The sequence below is a fragment of the Xylocopa sonorina genome, chromosome 11 (genome assembly GCF_050948175.1).
Source record: "Xylocopa sonorina isolate GNS202 chromosome 11, iyXylSono1_principal, whole genome shotgun sequence".
Taxonomy (NCBI): Eukaryota; Metazoa; Arthropoda; class Insecta; order Hymenoptera; family Apidae; genus Xylocopa; species Xylocopa sonorina.
Genome location: NC_135203.1, coordinates 9251702 through 9272336, shown reverse-complemented (window position 1 = coordinate 9272336; position 20635 = coordinate 9251702). Strand labels below are relative to the sequence as shown.

Here is a 20635-nt window from a genome sequence, read left to right as displayed (position 1 = left end):
GCGCAACGATTAGCATTTCATTAAAAGACGAACGAGAACATCAGAAATGAAAAAGTTTCGATTGTTACGAAACAACAGGAGAAGCTATTATTTCCGCGACTGTTCGTCGAGGTATTCCCAAGACTAGTTACTCTATTCGTATAAAGCGAACTCCCGAAGGACGTACAGCGAATGTAACGAATCATCAGCAAAGGGAAAATAATCGAGTACGAGGACGACGGTGTAAAACGGTAGCGCGACGGCTGGCACAAGGGTAGAAACGGGCGAACGTGGCGCGCGTAGACAAAGCATTTTGACAAATTTATATGTTAATCCCGTGCGGTTGACGAGTCCGAGATTAACTTCGTACTCCAGTTAACAGTTGGCCAGGACCAGGCACTCTATTTTCTACAGTTGCACAACAAAGTCCGTTTGCCACTTCATTTACGCCGCGCAGAATTGACGCGAACATTATATTCCCCGGGGGTCGAAAGTTCATTGCGGATTGGACGAATTTGATTCGAAGTCCGAGCCAGCCGACCGGCCGCGACGCGCGCTGTCGAACCGCGTGTCAAAGAAATTTTTTCACCAAAGTTCCATCCACCTACGTGCCCCGCTCGCACCCTCTATTACCCGGCCGATTCACTGCTCGCGACAGCTCGCCCGAAATCTCTTTAAAATCTACTCTGTCGCGCGTGACAGCGTTCTCGACTTTCGATAGGATAACTTTCGGAGGATCGAATACTTTTGTATAGCCGTCAGCCGAAAATTACGGCCGGGGTATTAAAAGGCAAAATTCCAATAAAGGATTTTGATTGACGTGTAAATAATATCGCGTAAAAGAGTATCCAGTTTCGTTTATTTTTTTCCTCGTTTCCTTCGTTTCTCTGCTTTTTTTTTTCACCTCCTGTTTTTTAGGCGGAACGAATGGGACGGGAGCAGGTGGAAAAAATGTCGATCGATCTGGTGTCGAGGTAAAAACCGCGACAGCGGATTGGTATCGACGAGGACATTTCGGTCGTCTCGTTTCCGTTGGCTCGCTACGGTTCCCGGGTGTCGAAAATTAAGGTCGACGAGTACGATGTCGTGGCCTGGGTTGGTAAACCATCGACGTACCGTGGAAACGGGCTTACCGAGAACTTTTATAGTTATCCGAAAATACCTTGCCACTGCCTCGCGCGGAATGAATCCGAGGCGGTTCGCGTCTACCCGTTCGAAAACGGTAAATCACTTTAGTCTCTGGCCATGATCCCACGTCTCGACGCTTTACGCCGATTATGGTTCAGAGCCGTCGCGTTTCAGATGCGTTTCCAATCCGTCCCGTTTAAAGAAACAAAGCTGAAGGAAGCGGGCGACGCTTGGGTCCGACATTTCTCGCAGCAATCCACATCCTTTTATTTAAAATAACACGCTGCATATACGATGACGCGATGTACCGTGATATCGAATTACTTCATTAATAATTCGAATTTCATTTCAACTGGCTTGGAAGTAATGACGATATCGCGATAAATTAAATATTACCGAAACACACGATCCTCGGAGTGTTCGTAAATTTCGTTATTTTTCCCGATCCCTCGTTTGCCCGGTACAATCGCAGATTCCACGGAGGATCGTTAACAGTATAACGCACTACAATATTAGCTTTCATAACAGGTAAATACTTGCCGCGCGGTTTGCGGAATATTAATTCCAGAAGGGCCGAGGAAAATAAAACGGGAATTTACACGGCCCCGTTTTATATCGGGCGGTTTTTATATAAAAAAAAGGATGGGAATGGAATTAATAAATACGAGCGGAAAAGGCGCGACGTGACACTAAGAGACGGTTATTTATTCATAAGGGAAAGTTTGAACGGTCGTTAAGCCGAGCTCCATGTAAGAACGTTCGAGCAAGTTCAAGCGGAGATTACGACCTGCAATATCTACGTCGATGAAAAGCGGCTTTCGATAAAACAGAACTTTCATTAATTAATCTTTAGCTTCGACCGTTTTGAGTACTATCTTCGCGCGCCAGCGTTAAAAAAAAAAAAAAGAAATACATCGGGGAACCAGCGGAAGTATATATTTTAGTCGCGATTGGAAATTACGGGGCACGTCGAACATCTCCTGGCGAAAGTTCTCATCGGCCGCGGCAGGGTTTTAATTTCAAATTTCCACCCTTAGCTGCCCTCGTCCGTATATAAATGATGCAATTGCCTTGGGTGCAAACGGGTGAAAATAAATTACGCTCCCTGCCCGGGCAGAATCCGGCGCGTACAGGCCGGCCAGTGCAAATTTATTTGCGCGAAGAAGCACGAAAGAGCGAACCGGCCGAACCTTCCCCCGTTTCGAAGGTCCCGGCAATAAAGGGATCACCCGGGGTCAGGTTAAGACGATTTATTGTCTAGGTAAGTTTGCTATATTCGATAAAAAGCCACCGCGTATTCGCCGCGCTACGCGTTCTGTAAAGAGGGAGCGTCTGGATAGGGAGACAGATAAAGTCAATAATTCCTCGCGTTTGACGCGCGGCTTATTGCTACCCGCTCGATGAAGAATCGCGAGAACCCCGAAGACCTCCGTCCTGACCATTTGTCAACGATACTTTACGGTTGGATACAGGCGTTTTAAGTCCGCGTGCCTTGTCATTTCCTCGACTCGACCGCCGTTTCGGTCAAGGCTCGTCTAATTTCAGTCGTAAGGAAGGTCGACGAGATTTATAACGTCGCTATTCTGTCAAGAGACAGACATAAAGATGGGAATAAATGTAGGTTCGATTGGGGATGCGCGGACTTCGATACCTTTCGACAGACCCATTTTGTAGTATATGCAAAGATGATGAAGTAGGGACGAGATCAATCCCACTGTGTAGCGCTTGTCGATATTGTTAACTGCCTTTTTTCTCCCCCTGAAGAATTCATACGGTACAAGAAGAATTTGTCACACGAGAATTTTAACAAGTTCCCTTCTGTCGAGCAATAAATCTGAAATGACCATCGATCAGAGCGAGTCAATCAACCCCTCTGCAGCTCTCCACCGTGGAGCAGTAAAACACATAGAAATAGAAGATTTATTACTACCACTCTAGCGTTCGTCTGAATAGCGTGAATTGCATCAAAGTATCGTTATTGTTCGCGATTACTTCTATCTCTTAGTTCCTCGACATTTGTCAACTTACGTGCCACATAATTAAAATGGACGAAATAAATCCGTACAGAGCTGTCCTCGTACAGAAATAAAGCGTATCCTCGCCATCTGGCGCCAGAGTAAATACCACACATTCATTAAAAAAGGAATTACCCTCGTTACATACTCTACCCTACTTTACTCACTGTAGAACCCCGTCAGTGGATACCAACAGCCGAGAACTACCAAGGCTGATCAATACCTCGCCGCTTACTCTCCGTCGGTGGTGTACTACAAGGGTTGTTTCGCGGAAGACGCTTCCTCCGTCCACTGTCGAGGCTTCTCGCGCACTTGCCTCGCAAGTCTACCACGATACGACAGGATTTGGCAAGGTTCAACGACAACGGCGGGAGAAATGACAAAATTGTGAAATCAACCCGATGCAATTTATGAACAGAAACGTAGCAGTGATGCGTTTTGCATTACTCATACGTATTAACAATGTAAAACGCAACAGACTCGAAATACGTTTGAACGTCTCTAAGCCTCGAAATACCTTAGCTTTATCGTTTAATATTCTCGACAATTTTCGAAGGTAACACTTTTGGAGCTACGTCCTGGGAGGACGAATCGACGGCGACGCGATTCTGTTTCGCGTGCACAGCGGAAGAGCGACGAGGCGTCGCGTCGCGTGAGGAGAGCCAACGCGGGCTCGGCTCGAGGCTGAAAATAGCCGAATCGAGCCGCTCGCTCGCTCGCTCGCTCCATTCCGCTCGGCACCGCGCTCGAGCAGAACCGCTCGAGCCTCGATACGAATTTCGTCGGTGGGGCCCGATCGTCGACGGAGAAAACGAAGGATCCAGCCGCCCTGAGACGCTCGAACCACCCCCCAAGCTTGATCCAGGTCGATCCGGGAATCGACTTCGAATCGAAGTGAGTGTCGTCGATATCGCGGGATCACAGTGAAGAGAATCAGTTCCTCGTCTTTTTTTATCATTGCTTCTACACCCAAGGTGAACTTCTTCGATTATTCGCCACGTTCGTTACGCGACACAGTGAAGTGGACGAGGGAAAATGCGCGAAGTTCGAAGGTAACGCGGAGTGCGTTGCCGGTTGCAATCGACCTCGATGCATTTGCACGCGATACGCATCGAGGAGTGTACGTGCGTGGCTGCGTACGATTCGACGCGATGCGTGTCACCTGGAGCTTTCTCGAAAGTTTCTGCCTCGAGAGGTTTTTTTCATTATTCCCTTCCGCGATGATAATTCCGACGCACGTGAAACGTTCCATCGTTCGATCGACTTGCTAATATTATAAGAGCGATCTCGCGCAGAGACACGGACTATTCCGATCCACTGTGCATACCGACATTTCGTGTGCAGTTTGGCAACGATTTTTCGAAATTGCGAAACCACCGCCAACCGAGGTAAATACATTGACGCTTCGCTCGGACAAGTGGATATGCACAAAGTGTATTTTCTCGCTGCCGACCGAGAATCGCGCGAGGAAATATTTAGCTCGGGAACGAGAGTTTTCGTTGATCCGTTGCCAGTCCGCGGCAACGCGACGACGATTAATCGTTAGAAAGAGCGAGCGAGGGTCCATATTGCGCACCCCTCGACGAAACCTCGCGGCCAGGTAAACGATCGTCGCGATATCCTTAACCTTCGATTAACGCGCTACCATTTCTAATTCGAGTGTAGGCACGGCCAAGCGCACACGGATACTTCGGCGAGTGGTAAATGCATCTATTTCTGCCCGGTTGCTGGAAATAGACACGAGAATTAAATAGCCCCCGGAGCGTGCGTCTCTGTCGCTTGTCGTCGTTCATTCTCGTATTGTCACAAACGACGATACTTCCGATCGACTATCTAACGATACTCAACTCGAAATATCGTTCGAATTCTGCGGTGAATCGTGTAATTCATCCGAAATTAGAAATCTATTCTGCTTTACGAAATTATAATGCGACCGAGAAGCGATTCGCTCGAAGGGGTTACACGTTTGATTGCTCCGGAAGTAACGCGGAGGATACCCGCGGAGGATCGCTGTAAACTATTTTTACTCAAACCCGTACAGTGGATTTCTATCTAAATATACGGATTTCCTTGCACGAGCCTCTTTCAGTTTAATTGACGCACGTTCACGCATCGTCACGGCCATTACGTAAATAGTAAAACCGATAATATCGTTAGCAACTTTGTCGCAATTAATACCGCCATTACCAGCAATCCCGGTATTTGTAACAATGATCCATTGTGTAAAAGGAGCCAACGATTTCCACTGTTATTTTTTACTAAATATCAACACAAGTGTTTGACGTCTCGAGTTTCGAGGCGCACGAACAACAGAAACGATTCTAGGTCATCGTAATTATTTTTCTCCGTTTCGCGCTCAAGTAAGCACGACAGGATCCAAGCAAACTTCTCATCTCGTTATACGAACTTCATCCTGCCGCGGTTGTTTACCTCTGCACCAACCGTAGGAATTATCGCAATATTTTCCGCGTCCCCTGTTTCCAACTTTCCCACGCGAGAATTGAATGAAACGGTCTGCTAAGAAGTTTCGACGGCCTCGTAACGATAGACGAAACGCGACAGCCCTTCTAAAATTATCGAATTCCACAAATACCGCGCAAGATTTATCGCGCTATAATCTGAACGATATCCGAAGCATGCAACTTCCTTAAACCACCCCTTAATCGCACCACTCGGATCTAACACGTTCATTAAACCCCTATCAAGATCCCAACCCTCTAACCCACATTCGGCCACTTAGAAGCGGCAAAGGGACCGGATTATCCGGGAGTGTATCCCAAATGAAAACAGCAACAAAGCGGGTTGTACGACGCGATACGTCGCGTTCTGTAACGACGGGATTTCGAGCATGCGGAATTTGATTGAAGCGAACGTGCGCTTGCGCAGGAACCCTCGAGGCTCGCGGTGAGCCACCCCTTTGGCCAGTGAGCAGTGGCCGATCGTTGGTGCACCATCGGAGGTTGGGACGTCGTCGACACCGTGCTGGTGTGGTGTTCGCCGTGAAAAAACGTTCTGCACCGGTAGCCCGTGTGCGCCACCGGACAGGGAGAGAAACATGTCGGATCGTGACCGCGTGTGACCGTTTCGTACGAGTCCTGTTTACTGCGAGGCTGGCGACGTTGGACGTGCGACGGCAGAGAACGAGGCCAGGCCACGAAAGCGAGGAAAATAACGCGAACGATAGGCGGTGAACCGAGCTCGACGTCAGGTTACGTGAAAACGTACCGACGGGATGGCTGACAGCGAGGGTGGCTCCGAGCAGGATGACGTATCCTTCCTCCGAACGGTGAGTCTTTCATCCCTTAATCTATTTGTTGTTTAAGTTGCGATCTGGTCGAATTTAAAGGATCGACGATAGCGAGGAATTAATTGGCAAAGTAAACCGCGTTGCGGTTTTATATAGTGACATTGAAGGTTTTCTCTGTGTGGAGAGAGTGTTCTTTTTTTTTCCATTATATTTTCATACCGTGCAAACGCTGATCCAACAAGAAAAATGCACGATGAATATTAAATGAAGCAGGAATCACGCGATATTTTAGTGTAAACGTCGCGCGCAGGGAAGCTCGATCTGCTCAGGGTATCACGTGGGGTGGTCGAAAAGCGCGCGGTATTAAGATCTCGTTCGACGATGAGAGACTGTGACAGTCATTTGAAAAGTCGGATACCCTGTTCAAAATCGAATGTATCTACCTGTAGATAAACGAACTGTAACGTTGTAGTAACGAACCCTCTTCGGGAAAGTGCTTTAAAGTTATCGTTCTCCAACGTGTGTCGGTCTGCGGTGACGTCGTCACCTGTACGTCCCGCGATCTTTCACAAAATCGCGATTGTTCGTTAAAGAAGACGAGCACAGGGTGGAGAATTCAATGAATCGTTGAAGCACTTAAAGTTCCCGCACCGAACGACCTTGACCCCATTCGAGTTGCAAGGATCAAGCGGTAGCATAGTGACCGAGAGGGTAGCCGCAGCCTTGAGCTTCTGTAAGCTGCACGCGCTCGATGCTCGACTCTTTAATACCCGCCCCTAATAAAAATACATCTCTCTAATGCACACGGTCCTGTTATCGGAACCGTTTACCAACAACCGCACGCGTGTCCATCGATTTTTTCTTCCTCCACGCTCTCACCCTTCCACGGTTAATTCTCGTTCCTTTTAATATCGTCCCTTCGTGTGCGAGCAAAAACACAGGCACAGTTTATATTTCACGTAAAATACAAGATTTGTTTCGCCGGTAATGAGTACGTACAAAACACAATCGTGTCGGACAGATTCCACGGTGATACCGCTTTAATACCACCGCTCGATGTCCATCGGATTCCTCAGTCAGGATTATTTAAGTACCCAGTTTCAAACGACCGACTTCTCCCCCGGAATACGTGACCCTTTGACACGCGAGAACAGCCACGCTTGTTCGCGCATCGTCTTCCGGTCGATCCCGCGGGAGAAAAACTCGAGGCTCTTCCCTTTATTTCCTCCCGCACCGCCGTCTCACCCTGTCCGCGAGCTTGATGTATTTTCTCCTCTTGGAATCCGACATGGCGCACCATTTCTTACCAGCCTGACGAGCCACCTCCGTCACTCGCTTCCCCGGCGACTTAAAGTACATTTCCAGGTAGAATATAATAAAGGGATTCGAGGAGAGGTACAGTCTTTTCCTTCTTCTACGGGGCTTGCAGATGCACTTGCTCTTCCTGCTCCTTCTTTGGGAGCGACTCCTACGCCGGCATCCTTTCCCACCTCTCTCGACCACCATACCGTTCACGTTTGGATCGTGCTCCTCGTGAGGATTGTGTGGCATTACTTTTCTAGCGGAACAACGATTAACGTTCAAATTGTTGATCACAGACTCGATTGTTAACGATTAGACACTCTGAAACGAGTCTCGCTTAATTGGATACGGAATTCCAAACATTGTCACGAGAAATAGATGTTGTAGGTTTGGAATGTATTCGAAGAACCGCGTACCCTTATTATTTCAAGAAAGGACTTTCTCAAGTTTCAAGGTACCCAAGGAAATTACCGCGTCACGATGGAATACTTGCGCAACTTGGATCACCTCGTATATGGATCGCTTTAACCGAAATTGACTACCTTCCCGTGCTGTTTTCTTTGTTACTACGAACACGGAGACATGGTTCGATCGTGGACGTGGAAAAGGGACCGTGGAAATTGCGGGCTAATGAAATTATACGATATCGCGTAACTCTGTACGAAAGTGCTAAACGGCTGTTAAGTGGCGTTCGTGACTCGGAAACATAAGTGGATGTATTTGCACAAGCCATGGGAGAAAGAAATGTTATCGATCCCTCTCCGAATTTCTTTGCTTTCTCTCGTTGGAAATGTACCTTTGCGTACACGCATTGGGCGAAGAAGAAAAAAAGACGCAACGTCGCGATTGCTCGTCGAGTGTTTTCGAGTGGGAGAGCACGATGCCAGGAATGGATTATCCTAGACGAAGAACTCTGTCCTCGCCGTTTCATTGACCCTCTACGCGAGGGGTTAAGTTCGACCACGTGGAAACTTCGATTGGCTGTTTATGAAATTACCCAAGGAACAGGCGTTCGTTCGATCTTCGACGAGACTCGATACAAATTTACTTAATTATGGAGAGTGAGGTCAGGCTCGTTTTGCGGGAAAGGTCGTGTCAATTCATGGGTAAACGATTTACGCTAATATGATTCCAGCCGAGACGACGGGTACGTAATTATCCTCACCTGTTCTTATCGGGACTTTCACGGTCGAAAGATCCATCCATTTCCTGTTTCGTTGCCTTTAATATTACGTTTCACTTGAAAATTTGATGTACATGAGCGAAATCCAAAATGTCCAGACGGTCGGAAACATTTGAAGTTTCCATCGGCTAGTTTCATTCCACAGGGAACGATCGATAGCGATGTTAAATCGAGCGTCGATAGGATGACAGTGATTACCTCTTCGCGCGTGTTACATTTAACTCTGACATTGAATCGATAGCTTCCTTTCTTTTTTTTTTTTTTATTAACGTTGACAGACCTCAGCTTCGCTCAAAGTTCTGTTTACCGTTGCAATTCAATATCAGTTGCATCCAGTTGACCAAATTAAACGAAATTTTTCATTCGTTACGCACCTTTCCGAAATTGCTATCGACCTTGGCAAAGATGAGAGCGGGAGGCGATGTAAATCAGTTCCATCTCGTTCGGGAATGGAGCGAAACGGAAATAGGAACGCAATTGAATTCTCCAACTTTTTCCTTTCCACCGGTTTCGTACCGAGGAACTCGTCCAACTCGTTTAAAATGATCGAACGAAAACATTAGACGCGCAACCGTGTACAAGTTATTATTAGTTACGATCGACCAGTGACGAAAGCGTTCCGGGAGAAACGTAATCTCGCGGAATATAAAAGCCGCGCAGAGAATCGTGTCACGATGCGCTGTTCGCTGCTTTGTAATGATCATTAATTAAGTCAACAACTGTTGGCATCGCGGAGCGCCACTCGAAATTACCGTGTACACATCCGTGGCTCGCCACTCGTCCGCCACTGGTTGCAGGGTGGCAGCAAACGGGCAGTGGGCAATTAAAAAAAATAATAATTAATTTCTTCGTTTAAATCTACCGGTCGCTCGTCGAACGAGCCACTCCCCACTCTCGACTCTCTTCTTTAAGAGCTTGGTGACGGTTAATTTTAGCGATCGACGCAGTATTGTTCCGTATGATCGATACAGCTTCTGTAGGTACCCGTTCATTAAAGATTTCACGTCGAAAAACAACCGTTCGAGGTAAAAACACGTCTTTGTACCTTGTCGAAGTTCAACAAGAGACGTGGCCACTGCAATGGTCGGTGGACGTACGCAAAAAAGCTACCCCCTCGGTTCGCGCTGCAGACGTTAATGTAACTTATGGTAACCAGCATCTACGATGAAATTACGTTGAATTGTCCCCTGGGTAGATATAAATGCACCCTTGACCCATGCTCGCAACGCGTTTCGACTTCGATCGCGCTTGATTCCACAGACCAGGAAATTAATTGGTTTACTCGGTTCGCCACGCGTGTCTCTAGCCAACCACCGTGTTACTTGCGAAGAAGAGCAATTTTTATCGATATCCAATCGATTTGTCCAGAAATTGTTCGATCGTCTAAACGAACAGCTCGGAGAGAATAATCTAAGAAGAAAGTCATCATCGTCGTTCTCGAGCAGTCAAGTTCCGGCAAGTTTTGGCGAGTCTGCCATCCGAATTGCGAATCTACTTGGCAGCCAAATGAGCCTCGCGTGCCTTCTCGCACAACCGGGTAAACCGTTATGTTAATTTGCCCTCGAACACGAGTCGCTTGTACGAGCCACGGTGGCGTGTGTCGTTCACGGTGCGTTTACCGACGGACACGCGTCCACCGTTTATCCGCGTGAAAAATATGCAAAACAAGCAGAGCCATCGTCGTTCCTGACGTAGGGGGCGAATTGCAAATTGAGAAACGACACGGAATATCGCGAGCGATGCGACGCGGCACGACAGGTCGCCCGTCGACGACGGAAATAACCCTGTTACGTTACGTTGTTCACACCGTCCATCGCAATTATATACGTTTAATTGCGCTATCGCGCGTACGACATCCCGCCGATTTGTCCGCTCGGGGCTGCTAATTTGGAACGCGCGCGGAAACTCCCGACGAATTCGAACCCCCGTCCGCCTGAAATTCTAAATCTGTTCGCGATCGCGACACGCGATGATTTGGAGCTTACAAATGCCGCGACTAAAAAAATTTCATACAAATGAAATTTCTACAGCCACTCTATATACCCGCTTCGTTTCATTGGAGCTGATATCTACAGATGCTAATCGAGAACGACGAAAATAATCGCTTCCAAGTGTGGCATAGCGGTCGTGTTTAACATCGCTATCCATATTATGGTATTGTAATTTTAAGCTAATTGCGTTTCACTCGTTCGAGTGTGGCGTGACTCATTCGTGGCAGTCGTTTTGGACCGAAGAGCGGTCTGGCTGCCTCTTAAGTAACGCTTCTTGGGTCTGCGTAGTAAAATACAGCGGCATCGTATCCCTGACAATTCGACGGTTCGAAAATCTTCGGCTACGTTTCCCGAAGTATGCTCGCGAACCCGGCGTCGGGCATTCCTGAGACGGTCCAATTTGGTTTTGGCACCGCGCGCCGTTCGCCGTTTGGCTCACATCATATTTCAACGTTTCGCAAAACCTGCCTCTACGGTCAATCGTGTTCCCAGCGCATCAATGAACCTTTTACGTTCTTAATTGAACGCAAGCAGTTTCGAAAGCTCGTTCTCGATCCGAAAGAAATCCACTGTTCACCAGCAACGACGCGAATAACGGAGCAGGAAATTGAGAATGGATCAGCGTTTGCCAGAGAGTCGCCTCTCGTTAATCGAACATCGAGGCGGGATGATGGAATTGATCGTTGAATTGGAATTGTAGGAGGACATGGTATGTTTGTCCTGCACGGCGACTGGTGAACGGGTTTGCCTCGCAGCCGAGGGTTTCGGTAATCGACACTGTTTCCTCGAGAACATTGCAGACAAGGTAAGAACGAGTCTAGAACTAAATCGCTGCGTAATTTACGTAACGAGCAGAGTCGTAAACTCGAGCCGTATTGAGTGAAAAAGGGTTAACGCCGTTTCGTTTTGTTTGCAATCGTAGAACATACCACCTGACCTGTCGCAATGCGTATTCGTAATAGAACAGGCTCTCTCGGTGAGGGCTCTGCAGGAATTGGTCACCGCTGCTGGTTCCGAGACGGTAACGTACCATTTCTTCATCACTCGAAACTGTACAGAGCTAATCCTGCCGTGAGAACTTTACAGAAACGATACGTCGACTGGTATTTTGTAACATTCGCGTGTCCGTCGATGCTACGATCCTTTTTTCTGTGCAAACGTTCTCGTTACATTTTTACGACGACGACAAACAATCACAGCACCTTTCGATCTACACGACGAACGAAACTCTCCTCTGCATCAAGCGTGAATCGATCGCTTCGTGTGAATCGCATCTACACTTGGATCACCTGCATAGGAGTGGGCCATAAAATCTGTCTGATCTTGTACATCATATGCAGAAGGGATTAATCAACGTCATTGTTCTTTTTTTTCTCTAGAGAATTGTCAACTAAACTGAACGATGCACTTAGAAAGTAGATACTCGCGATTTCCGATTTTCCAATAGTTACGTTCGTTAACTTCTTCTAGTGAAACGCACGAGATACAGTTTTCTGAATGCATCCGTATACTTGTTCAATAATTGTGGCATGCGTATCCATGTAGAGCCGTGTAACACGTCACGAATTGTCTACCGTTTGTCCATATTGTTATTCGTCCCCCATGTTTATGTCCGATTTTTTCACATTCCGTCCACATCGATGCGTCGCAGCTAAACGAAATCGCGCGAACACGTTTCCCAAGGTGAAACGACGCCGTGTTCGCCGATTTCTGCTATCATACTCACTATCTCTCTATCCCTCTCTGATCTACTCGCGATTGGCGAGAAACGGAAAAATGAAATTTACAACTGCTATGTTTCTGTTTGCAGCAGCAAGAAAAATTAGTAAGTATACCTTTCGTATCACTTCAGGACACCGTGTACGTTCACGCTTGTAGGTAACATCATTTGCTTGCGTACATTTGTTCTATCTGTCTTCTTCGTTTCTCTTTGTTGAACGTTCCATTTCTTTTCAGCTCGATTATGTATCTGTGCTTTTTATGTAACGCTGAACACGTTCTGTTGCACACCTGTCTGCGAACCATACGCATTTACGGCTCCATTTATTTTTACGTTCAATTAACATTTCATTCGGTTTACGTATTTACCGTTCTGATCGTACGAGCACGAATGCCTGCCATTCACGGCTACTCATTTATTTATGGCCTTCTCTTATCGGTATGCTTATCTATTTTTATTTCTCGTTTCTTTCTCTCTATTTCCTTTAATCTACTTTCAATATAGACAAGTACCCTCGTATTTGCTGGCTGCATCCAGATTTCAGTTTTCACGATACCTCTGCGTGTTTTTAGGGCAAGGGCACTGGATCGGGGCACAGAACGTTGCTGTACGGTAACGCTATCCTGCTGAGGCATCTGAACAGCGACATGGTAAATACTTAAAATAGTCTTAAAATCGTTTGATCGTTATTTCAGCAGGGTCGAATAACTCGCGGTTACCCTTACAGTATTTAGCGTGTTTATCGACCAGCTCGTCCAACGACAAGTTGGCTTTCGACGTCGGTCTGCAGCAGCATTCTCAAGGTTAGCCGATGGAACGCGATCTGAATTAATACCCGACTAATATCAATTCGTGTCCCGCGACTAAACACGCGAACGATTGATCGTTTAGGCGAGGCCTGCTGGTGGACCGTGCATCCAGCATCGAAACAACGCTCAGAGGGTGAGAAAGTTCGAGTCGGTGATGACCTCATTCTGGTATCCGTGGCCACCGAGAGGTACTTGGTAAGCAGAGCGATTCATAACGATCCCTACCGATAGCGATGGGATGAAAAACGAGAGATACCACTGGTTGGCACGCTGCCTATGCGGTTATCACGACGAGCGTTTGTTTTGCCTCAGCACACGACGAAGGAGAACGATCTGTCGGTGGTGAACGCCTCCTTCCACGTGACTCACTGGTCGGTGCAGCCCTACGGCACTGGAATCAGCCGAATGAAATACGTCGGTTACGTATTCGGCGGTGACGTTCTGCGGTTCTTCCACGGTGGCGACGAGTGTCTCACGATACCGTCTACGTGGAGCACGGCGCCCAGTCAGAAGTAAATATCGATAAATTCGCGCGATTAATTGCTTCCATTCGTGATTCGATTAGCGCAGACCAAGAACACGCCGCGTACGGCTTCTTAATGTATCGTTTACAGCATAGTGATCTACGAGGGAGGGAGCGTAATGAGTCAGGCGAGGTCCCTCTGGAGGCTGGAGTTGGCCAGGACCAAATGGGCGGGTGGGTTCATCAATTGGCTGCATCCGATGAGGATCAGACATCTGACGACTGGGCGTTACCTCGGCGTGAAGGAAAACAACGAACTCTATCTGGTCGACAGGTGGGTAGATTATTATTGGAAAAGTTCAAAGGTCGCGTTGAACGTCACACTGATAATCCGTCGAGAACTTTCGTGAACACGTTCGATGCTTGAAGGAACGAGGCGACGATCGAGACCTCGACGTTCTGGCTGCGGCAGGAGAAGGACGACCAGAAGATCATCCTCGAGGACAAGGACCTCGAGGTAATAGGCACGCCGATTATCAAGTATGGTGACTCGACTGTTATCATGCAACACGCGACCACTTGCCTTTGGGTCTCGTACAAGGTAAATAAATTTCATTATTTAATGAGAGACAGAGAGAAGGTTGTCTAATTTAACTTTTGATCGTGTTGCAGTCGTACGAGACGAAGAAGAAAGGCGTGGGTAAGGTTGAAGAAAAGCAGGCCGTCCTTCACGAGGAAGGAAAGATGGACGACGGTTTGGACTTCTCCCGGTCCCAGGAGGAGGAGTCCCGTACAGCTCGTGTCATTCGAAAATGCAGCAGTCTGTTCACCCAGTTCATCACGTGAGTATCTGATCGTTTAACCGCGCTGGATACGTTCACATTGAAACATGGAATTAAAAATGGTAGAGGCTTGGATGGAACCGTACAGTGCCGTAACAAAAACCGAATGATAAATTAACGTGGACAAGCAGATCGCTAAAAGGACCGAATATTGTTTTAGAGGCCTAGAGACGCTGCAAGTAGATAGAAGAGCGTCTATGTTCTTCCAAAATGTGAATCTGAACGAAATGGTGATGTGTCTGGAAGACTTGATTAATTATTTTGCTCAACCCGAGGACGACATGGGTAAGCGAACCATCTAACCAGCCCAACAGGGCGTCCTATCTTATTATCGACAAGATGAATTAATGGCTCAATCTATCACTGATCGACCGCAGAACACGAGGAGAAGCAAAACAGATTTCGTGCTCTGAGGAATCGTCAGGACCTGTTCCAAGAGGAGGGTATACTCAATCTGATCCTGGAAGCAATCGACAAGATAAACGTGATAACCTCGCAAGGTTTTCTCGTCGCGCTTTCGGGAGACGAGAGCGGCCAAGCCTGGGATCAAATATCCGGTTATCTCTACCAACTATTGGCAGCCATTATCAAGGGAAATCACACGAATTGCGCGCAGTTCGCCAACAGCAACCGATTGAACTGGCTGTTCAGTCGATTGGGCTCGCAAGCTTCCAGCGAGGGTACCGGAATGTTGGACGTGCTCCATTGCGTTCTCATCGACTCCCCGGAAGCTTTGAACATGATGAGGGTAAGCGTCAAATCGAATCGAACGTTCGATAAAGTATTCGAATAGCTAGACGTTAAGTAACACTTCTGATCCTCGCAGGACGAACACATTAAAGTCATCATATCTCTGCTGGAGAAACACGGCAGGGATCCAAAAGTGTTGGACGTTCTCTGCTCGCTTTGCGTGGGTAACGGTGTCGCGGTGCGATCGTCGCAGAACAACATTTGCGACTTTCTGCTGCCAGGGAAGAATCTTCTTCTCCAGACTCAACTGGTCGACCATGTGGCCAGTGTCAGGCCGAATATATTCGTCGGTAGAGTCGACGGATCAGCCCTTTATCAGAAGTGGTACTTCGAAGTCACCGTCGATCATATCGAGCAGACGACTCACATGATGCCGCACTTGAGGATCGGTTGGGCGAACACTGCTGGGTATGCATAACATCCCTTGAAGATCGTTCAGAGACCACTTAAAGAGCTACTAATATGACTACTCTTCTCTTCTTTTCTCTCATTCTTTTCGTAGATACATGCCATATCCTGGTGGCGGTGAAAAATGGGGAGGAAACGGAATCGGCGACGACCTTTACTCGTTCGGTTTCGATGGTGCATATTTCTGGACAGGCGGCAGGAAGACCCAAGTCGTTCACAACGCGACTGAACCTTACATCAGAAAGAGCGACGTGATTGGCTGCGCGTTGGACCTGACCGTGCCCATAATCACGTTCACCTTCAACGGAGCGCCCATCATGGGATCCTTTCGAAACTTCAACCTAGACGGCATGTTCTTCCCCGCGATCAGCTGTTCGTCGAAACTGTCCTGCAGATTCTTACTAGGCGGTGACCATGGTCGACTCAAGTTCCAACCACCGGAAGAATTCTCTCCCTTGGTGGAAAGCCTGCTACCTCAGCAGATCCTATCCCTGGATCCCTGCTTCTACTTTGGCAACATGAACAAGGTGGTCCTAGCCGGTCCGTGGCTGGTCGAGGACGACACAGCGTTCGTTCCTGCGCCAGTTGACACGTCCATGATCAATCTGCCGTCGTACGTCGAGCAAATCAGAGACAAACTGGCGGAGAACATCCACGAGATGTGGGCTATGAACAAGATCGAGGCTGGCTGGATATACGGAGAACACAGGGACGACGCGAGGAAGATCCATCCGTGCATCGTTCAATTCGAGCGGTTGCCAGCCGCGGAGAAGCGTTACGATACACAGCTGGCAGTGCAGACGCTGAAAACTATCCTGGCTCTGGGGTACTACATCACGATGGACAAGCCACCCTCTAGAATAAAAACCCTGAGGCTTCCGAACGAGCCGTTCCTGCAAAGCAGTGGGTACAAACCAGCGCCTCTCGATCTGAGCGCCATCAATCTCACCCCCAAGATGGAGGAGCTGGTAGACCAACTCGCTGAGAACACTCACAACCTCTGGGCGAAGGAAAGGATTAGTCAAGGCTGGACGTACGGTCTGAACGAGGATTCAGACATGAGGAGGAGCCCACACTTGGTGCCCTATCCGAAGGTCGACGAAGCCATCAAAAAAGCCAATCGCGACACTGCCAGTGAGACAGTGAGAACGCTTCTGGTGTATGGATACATGCTGGACCCACCTACTGGAGAACAACACGAAGCGTTACTGTTGGAGGCGAGCAGACTACGGCAATTGTACTTCAGAACGTATCGCGTTGAGAAACACTACGCGGTGACCAGCGGGAAATGGTACTTCGAGTTCGAAGTGCTGACCGCTGGTCCAATGAGAGTCGGTTGGGCGAAAGCTGAATGCCATCCTGGGAGCATGCTGGGCAGCGACGAGAACACCTGGGCTTTCGACGGCTACAATGTAAGTGATTGATTCGTATCGACGTTCATCTATCCGATACGCGTGCAATTTCGACTGACGCGCAGAGTATAAAGTACACTAAACTTTTGCGAAATACCGCGTGAACAGAATAGAATCATAAATGAAATGTTTGTACGACTTGCTCGAATAGTTTTGCGATCGACAAATGTTCACGGTAAGATAAGAGATTTGTACATGTCCCTAAAACCGCGTCGTAATCGACGGCCACGTGTCAGCCTCATGAATAATTGATACCAATCGTGAATGTCAGGTAACTAAAGTACACGCCGGTACCTACGAGTCATTTGGTCACAGATACCAAGTGGGCGACGTAGTTGGATGTTTCATTGACGTCGCAGACCGAACGATCAGTAAGAGTCTAATTTTTCCAATAATCCGATCTTCAGGTCCATCCATTTTTTTGAGTTTTTCTCGTCACAACTGTTGTCTTTGTCTCTATATGTTCTTTTTCAATGTTGACTTGGTTGTTTCATTTTTCTGCGTTTCCTTGTCCGAGCGTCGAACGAAATCGATGGTGAATTTCGTTCGAGAGGTGTGGCTTCACGTTTATTAGCAACCGCGATGGGATCCGTGGCGTCTATTACTTGTACGATTATATAGAATGCGTCGACGGAAGTGTACATCATTTGTATTTGTCTCCTCTCGCCACCAGTTTACGAATACGAGTCGAATACGGTCGCGCACACTACGGTACACGCAAATGACAAACGCACACAAGAGTGTCGACGGTTACACGAATTAATCGTAAGGTAGATGTGTCATGGTTCGCGTGCGAATCACGAACGGTGATGTTGAATTGGTGAAATTTTGTTTTAAAGGAGGAAAAAGTATACTCGGGCACAGCCGAGACATTTGGCAAACAATGGCAGGTTGGAGACGTTGTCGGGGTTTTCCTGGATCTAATTGACCGAACAATTAGTAAGACGGAATCTTTCAAGCGAACGCTTGAGCTGCCATTACGAGCTACACATACATATAATTTGATTCAAGAGATAGATTACTGGATACAGGAACGTTCTTTCGTTTAGTTCAAACGGACGTTCATTTTCTTTTTCTTCACTTCTACGCGAACATTTTCTGAATCTTTTTCCTTTTATTTTTTTTATATCTGTACGAGTCTGCATATCGCGTTTTGTACGATAGAATTCGGACAAGTATAGATCGCGTAAGCCAAACATTGCGATACACATAGCATCATAAGACAAGAGAACAAATACTCGCTATTATCGAATAATTGTTCCATCTAATCGCATCATATCACGGCAATGCTTTCGTGTATGTTGAACTTTCATTCATGTACAATCAGTTTGTACACTTTCATCGCACTCGATTCGACATCATGTTTGCTCTTACATTTTTTTTCGTATCCAGTACTCTACTCGGTCGATGTTGTAAATAACAGTAACGACGCTTTCATATATCATACGATTACTAACCACTAAACGAGAGTAGCCCCGAGCTTCTGTCGTTATCCAAAAACGTCGTTGGACAGGCTTTTGATCCGCGTCCCTTAAGACAATCGCGTTCGATTAAAATCGTGTACCATCTTTCAAAACGAAACGAGACAGAGTTCCCTTCTATCTCTCTCTACCTGTCCACTATTCTCAAATAAATTCTCTCGACGGTCCCGATATCTCGTTTTTATGTTTTAATATTTTCTACTACCTTACACCACCGCTGTATGCATGCCTAACATTCGCCTAGCACTATTCTCACGCACGCTTTGCATAGTTGCACGTAGTCGTATTTGATTTATGTGTCCTATCTTAGTTTACGTAGCCGTAATTAATTAAACCCGCGACGCTTTATTGAATTTTCAAAGTCGCTACTCGCTACGAACTATACTCGAGGCTAATTAATGTCGCTAGAAACTTTGTTGTACCGCTGGTAGTAATTCCGTATAAGTATAGTCGTTTAATTGCCGCTACGAGCATCGATAATACAAATGCGATGTTTCTTAGGCTTTTCTCTGAACGGAGAACTGCTGATGGACGCGCTCGGGGGTGAAACGTCTTTCGCAGACGTGCAAGGCGATTGTTTCGTGCCAGCTTTCACGCTTGGTGTCGGGCAGAGGGCAAGATTAACGTTTGGACAGGACGTGAACACCCTGAAGTTCTTTACTACCTGTGGATTGCAAGAGGGATACGAACCGTTTTGCGTGTAAGTTGTTCGACAGAACGTTTCACGTAAATTTATCCCCGTGAGATTCAACGAAGTACTCAGAACCACACTGACTATTTCAGAAACATGAATCGACCGGTTACGTTCTGGTACACCAAGGATCAGCCGATTTTCGAGAACACGGACGACATGGTTGACACAAGGATAGACGTAGCGAGGATTCCAGCGGGTTCTGACACCCCACCTTGCTTGAAGATCTCTCACAACACGTTCGAGACGATGGAGAAGGCCAACTGGGAGTTTCTGCGATTATCGCTACCAGTTATCTGTCAATCGAGCTTCGTCTCTGAGAACGAGAAGCTGAGAAGATGGCAGGAGATCAAAATGCGTCAGAATAAGCTTCTGTCCGAGCAAGTGGAGCAGGCTCAACAAGCTGCACCGTCTGCTCACATGGAACAGATCATGAAGTCTGGTTTCAGCATGAGTGACATCAAAGGTACGACGATTAAGTTTTTCTATGGATATTTGGTTCGGCTCTGAGTTCTACGTATTGCTCAATGTTATGTTCATTTCAGGCTTGCAAAGGAACTACTCAGAGGATGCTGTGGAAGCCGACGAGATGATGAAAGAGTCACCGATTCCTATGCAAAGAAACAAACCAGCGAGACCACCCAGAAAGGGTGGCTCTCTGTACGGATCACGGGGTGGAAACATGGAGAACGCAATTAGCGAGGTCGATATGAACGGATACGTCGACATGAACGGCGATATCAAGGATGATAAGAAGAAACGCGGGCGTTCGCCCTTCCGGTTAGTATCAGTCAATATTTCTAGCTAGTCGCCTTGGGGAAAATGAATTCTGATATCTGAGTCTTCTTAGCAAACTTAGCAAAGAGATGGAAGATGCCCCGTAAGTTCATTCTTTCTCTGCCTCGTTCTCTTTTAATAAACCTATACCAATCACATTTGTATAAGCTTTTTCCCAATTTTATAATTGCGCTTACCAAAATACAAAAAACGAAGGGAGAGAATTATTTTCAATTATTATTACACAGGTTCTTCTCGCGTAAGGCGAAGTCTCCGGACGCAAAGTCAAAAACGCCCGAGCCGCCAGTGCGTTCAGACGTCTCCGACAAGAGCACCAAAACTCTGTCCATAAACAAAGCAAGTAGCCGGCCCCCGCAAATTCGCATATCAAATGTAAAACCATTTATTTATTTATTTGTTCTTTCTGTCACACCTCT

At 47.1% G+C, this 20635-nt stretch overlaps 1 protein-coding gene across 10 annotated transcripts in view; it reads left to right on the top strand.

Moving 5' to 3' along the window:
• Positions 1 to 3846: 3846 nt before the first annotated feature.
• Ryr (Ryanodine receptor) overlaps positions 3847 to 20635 on the top strand; it is a 32539-nt gene continuing 15750 nt past the window's right edge. For 2 of the 10 annotated variants that reach the window (XM_076904391.1, XM_076904387.1), the window contains exons 1-21: positions 3847 to 4016; positions 6009 to 6408; positions 11546 to 11650; positions 11768 to 11866; positions 12656 to 12670; positions 13138 to 13215; positions 13293 to 13368; positions 13457 to 13569; positions 13687 to 13886; positions 13989 to 14171; positions 14267 to 14438; positions 14510 to 14679; positions 14840 to 14964; positions 15057 to 15427; positions 15506 to 15837; positions 15932 to 17249; positions 18089 to 18188; positions 19232 to 19430; positions 19514 to 19887; positions 19967 to 20201; positions 20447 to 20591. In XM_076904391.1, coding sequence (XP_076760506.1) covers positions 6355 to 6408; positions 11546 to 11650; positions 11768 to 11866; positions 12656 to 12670; positions 13138 to 13215; positions 13293 to 13368; positions 13457 to 13569; positions 13687 to 13886; positions 13989 to 14171; positions 14267 to 14438; positions 14510 to 14679; positions 14840 to 14964; positions 15057 to 15427; positions 15506 to 15837; positions 15932 to 17249; positions 18089 to 18188; positions 19232 to 19430; positions 19514 to 19887; positions 19967 to 20201; positions 20447 to 20591 — 4464 coding nt within the window. In that variant the 5' untranslated portion in view covers positions 3847 to 4016; positions 6009 to 6354. Of the gene's footprint in view, positions 4017 to 6008; positions 6409 to 11545; positions 11651 to 11767; positions 11867 to 12655; positions 12671 to 13137; positions 13216 to 13292; positions 13369 to 13456; positions 13570 to 13686; positions 13887 to 13988; positions 14172 to 14266; positions 14439 to 14509; positions 14680 to 14839; positions 14965 to 15056; positions 15428 to 15505; positions 15838 to 15931; positions 17250 to 17520; positions 17621 to 18088; positions 18189 to 19231; positions 19431 to 19513; positions 19888 to 19966; positions 20202 to 20446; positions 20592 to 20635 lie in introns of all 10 variants that reach the window. The other 8 variants (XM_076904390.1, XM_076904385.1, XM_076904395.1 and 5 more) reach the window with 4 other exon arrangements.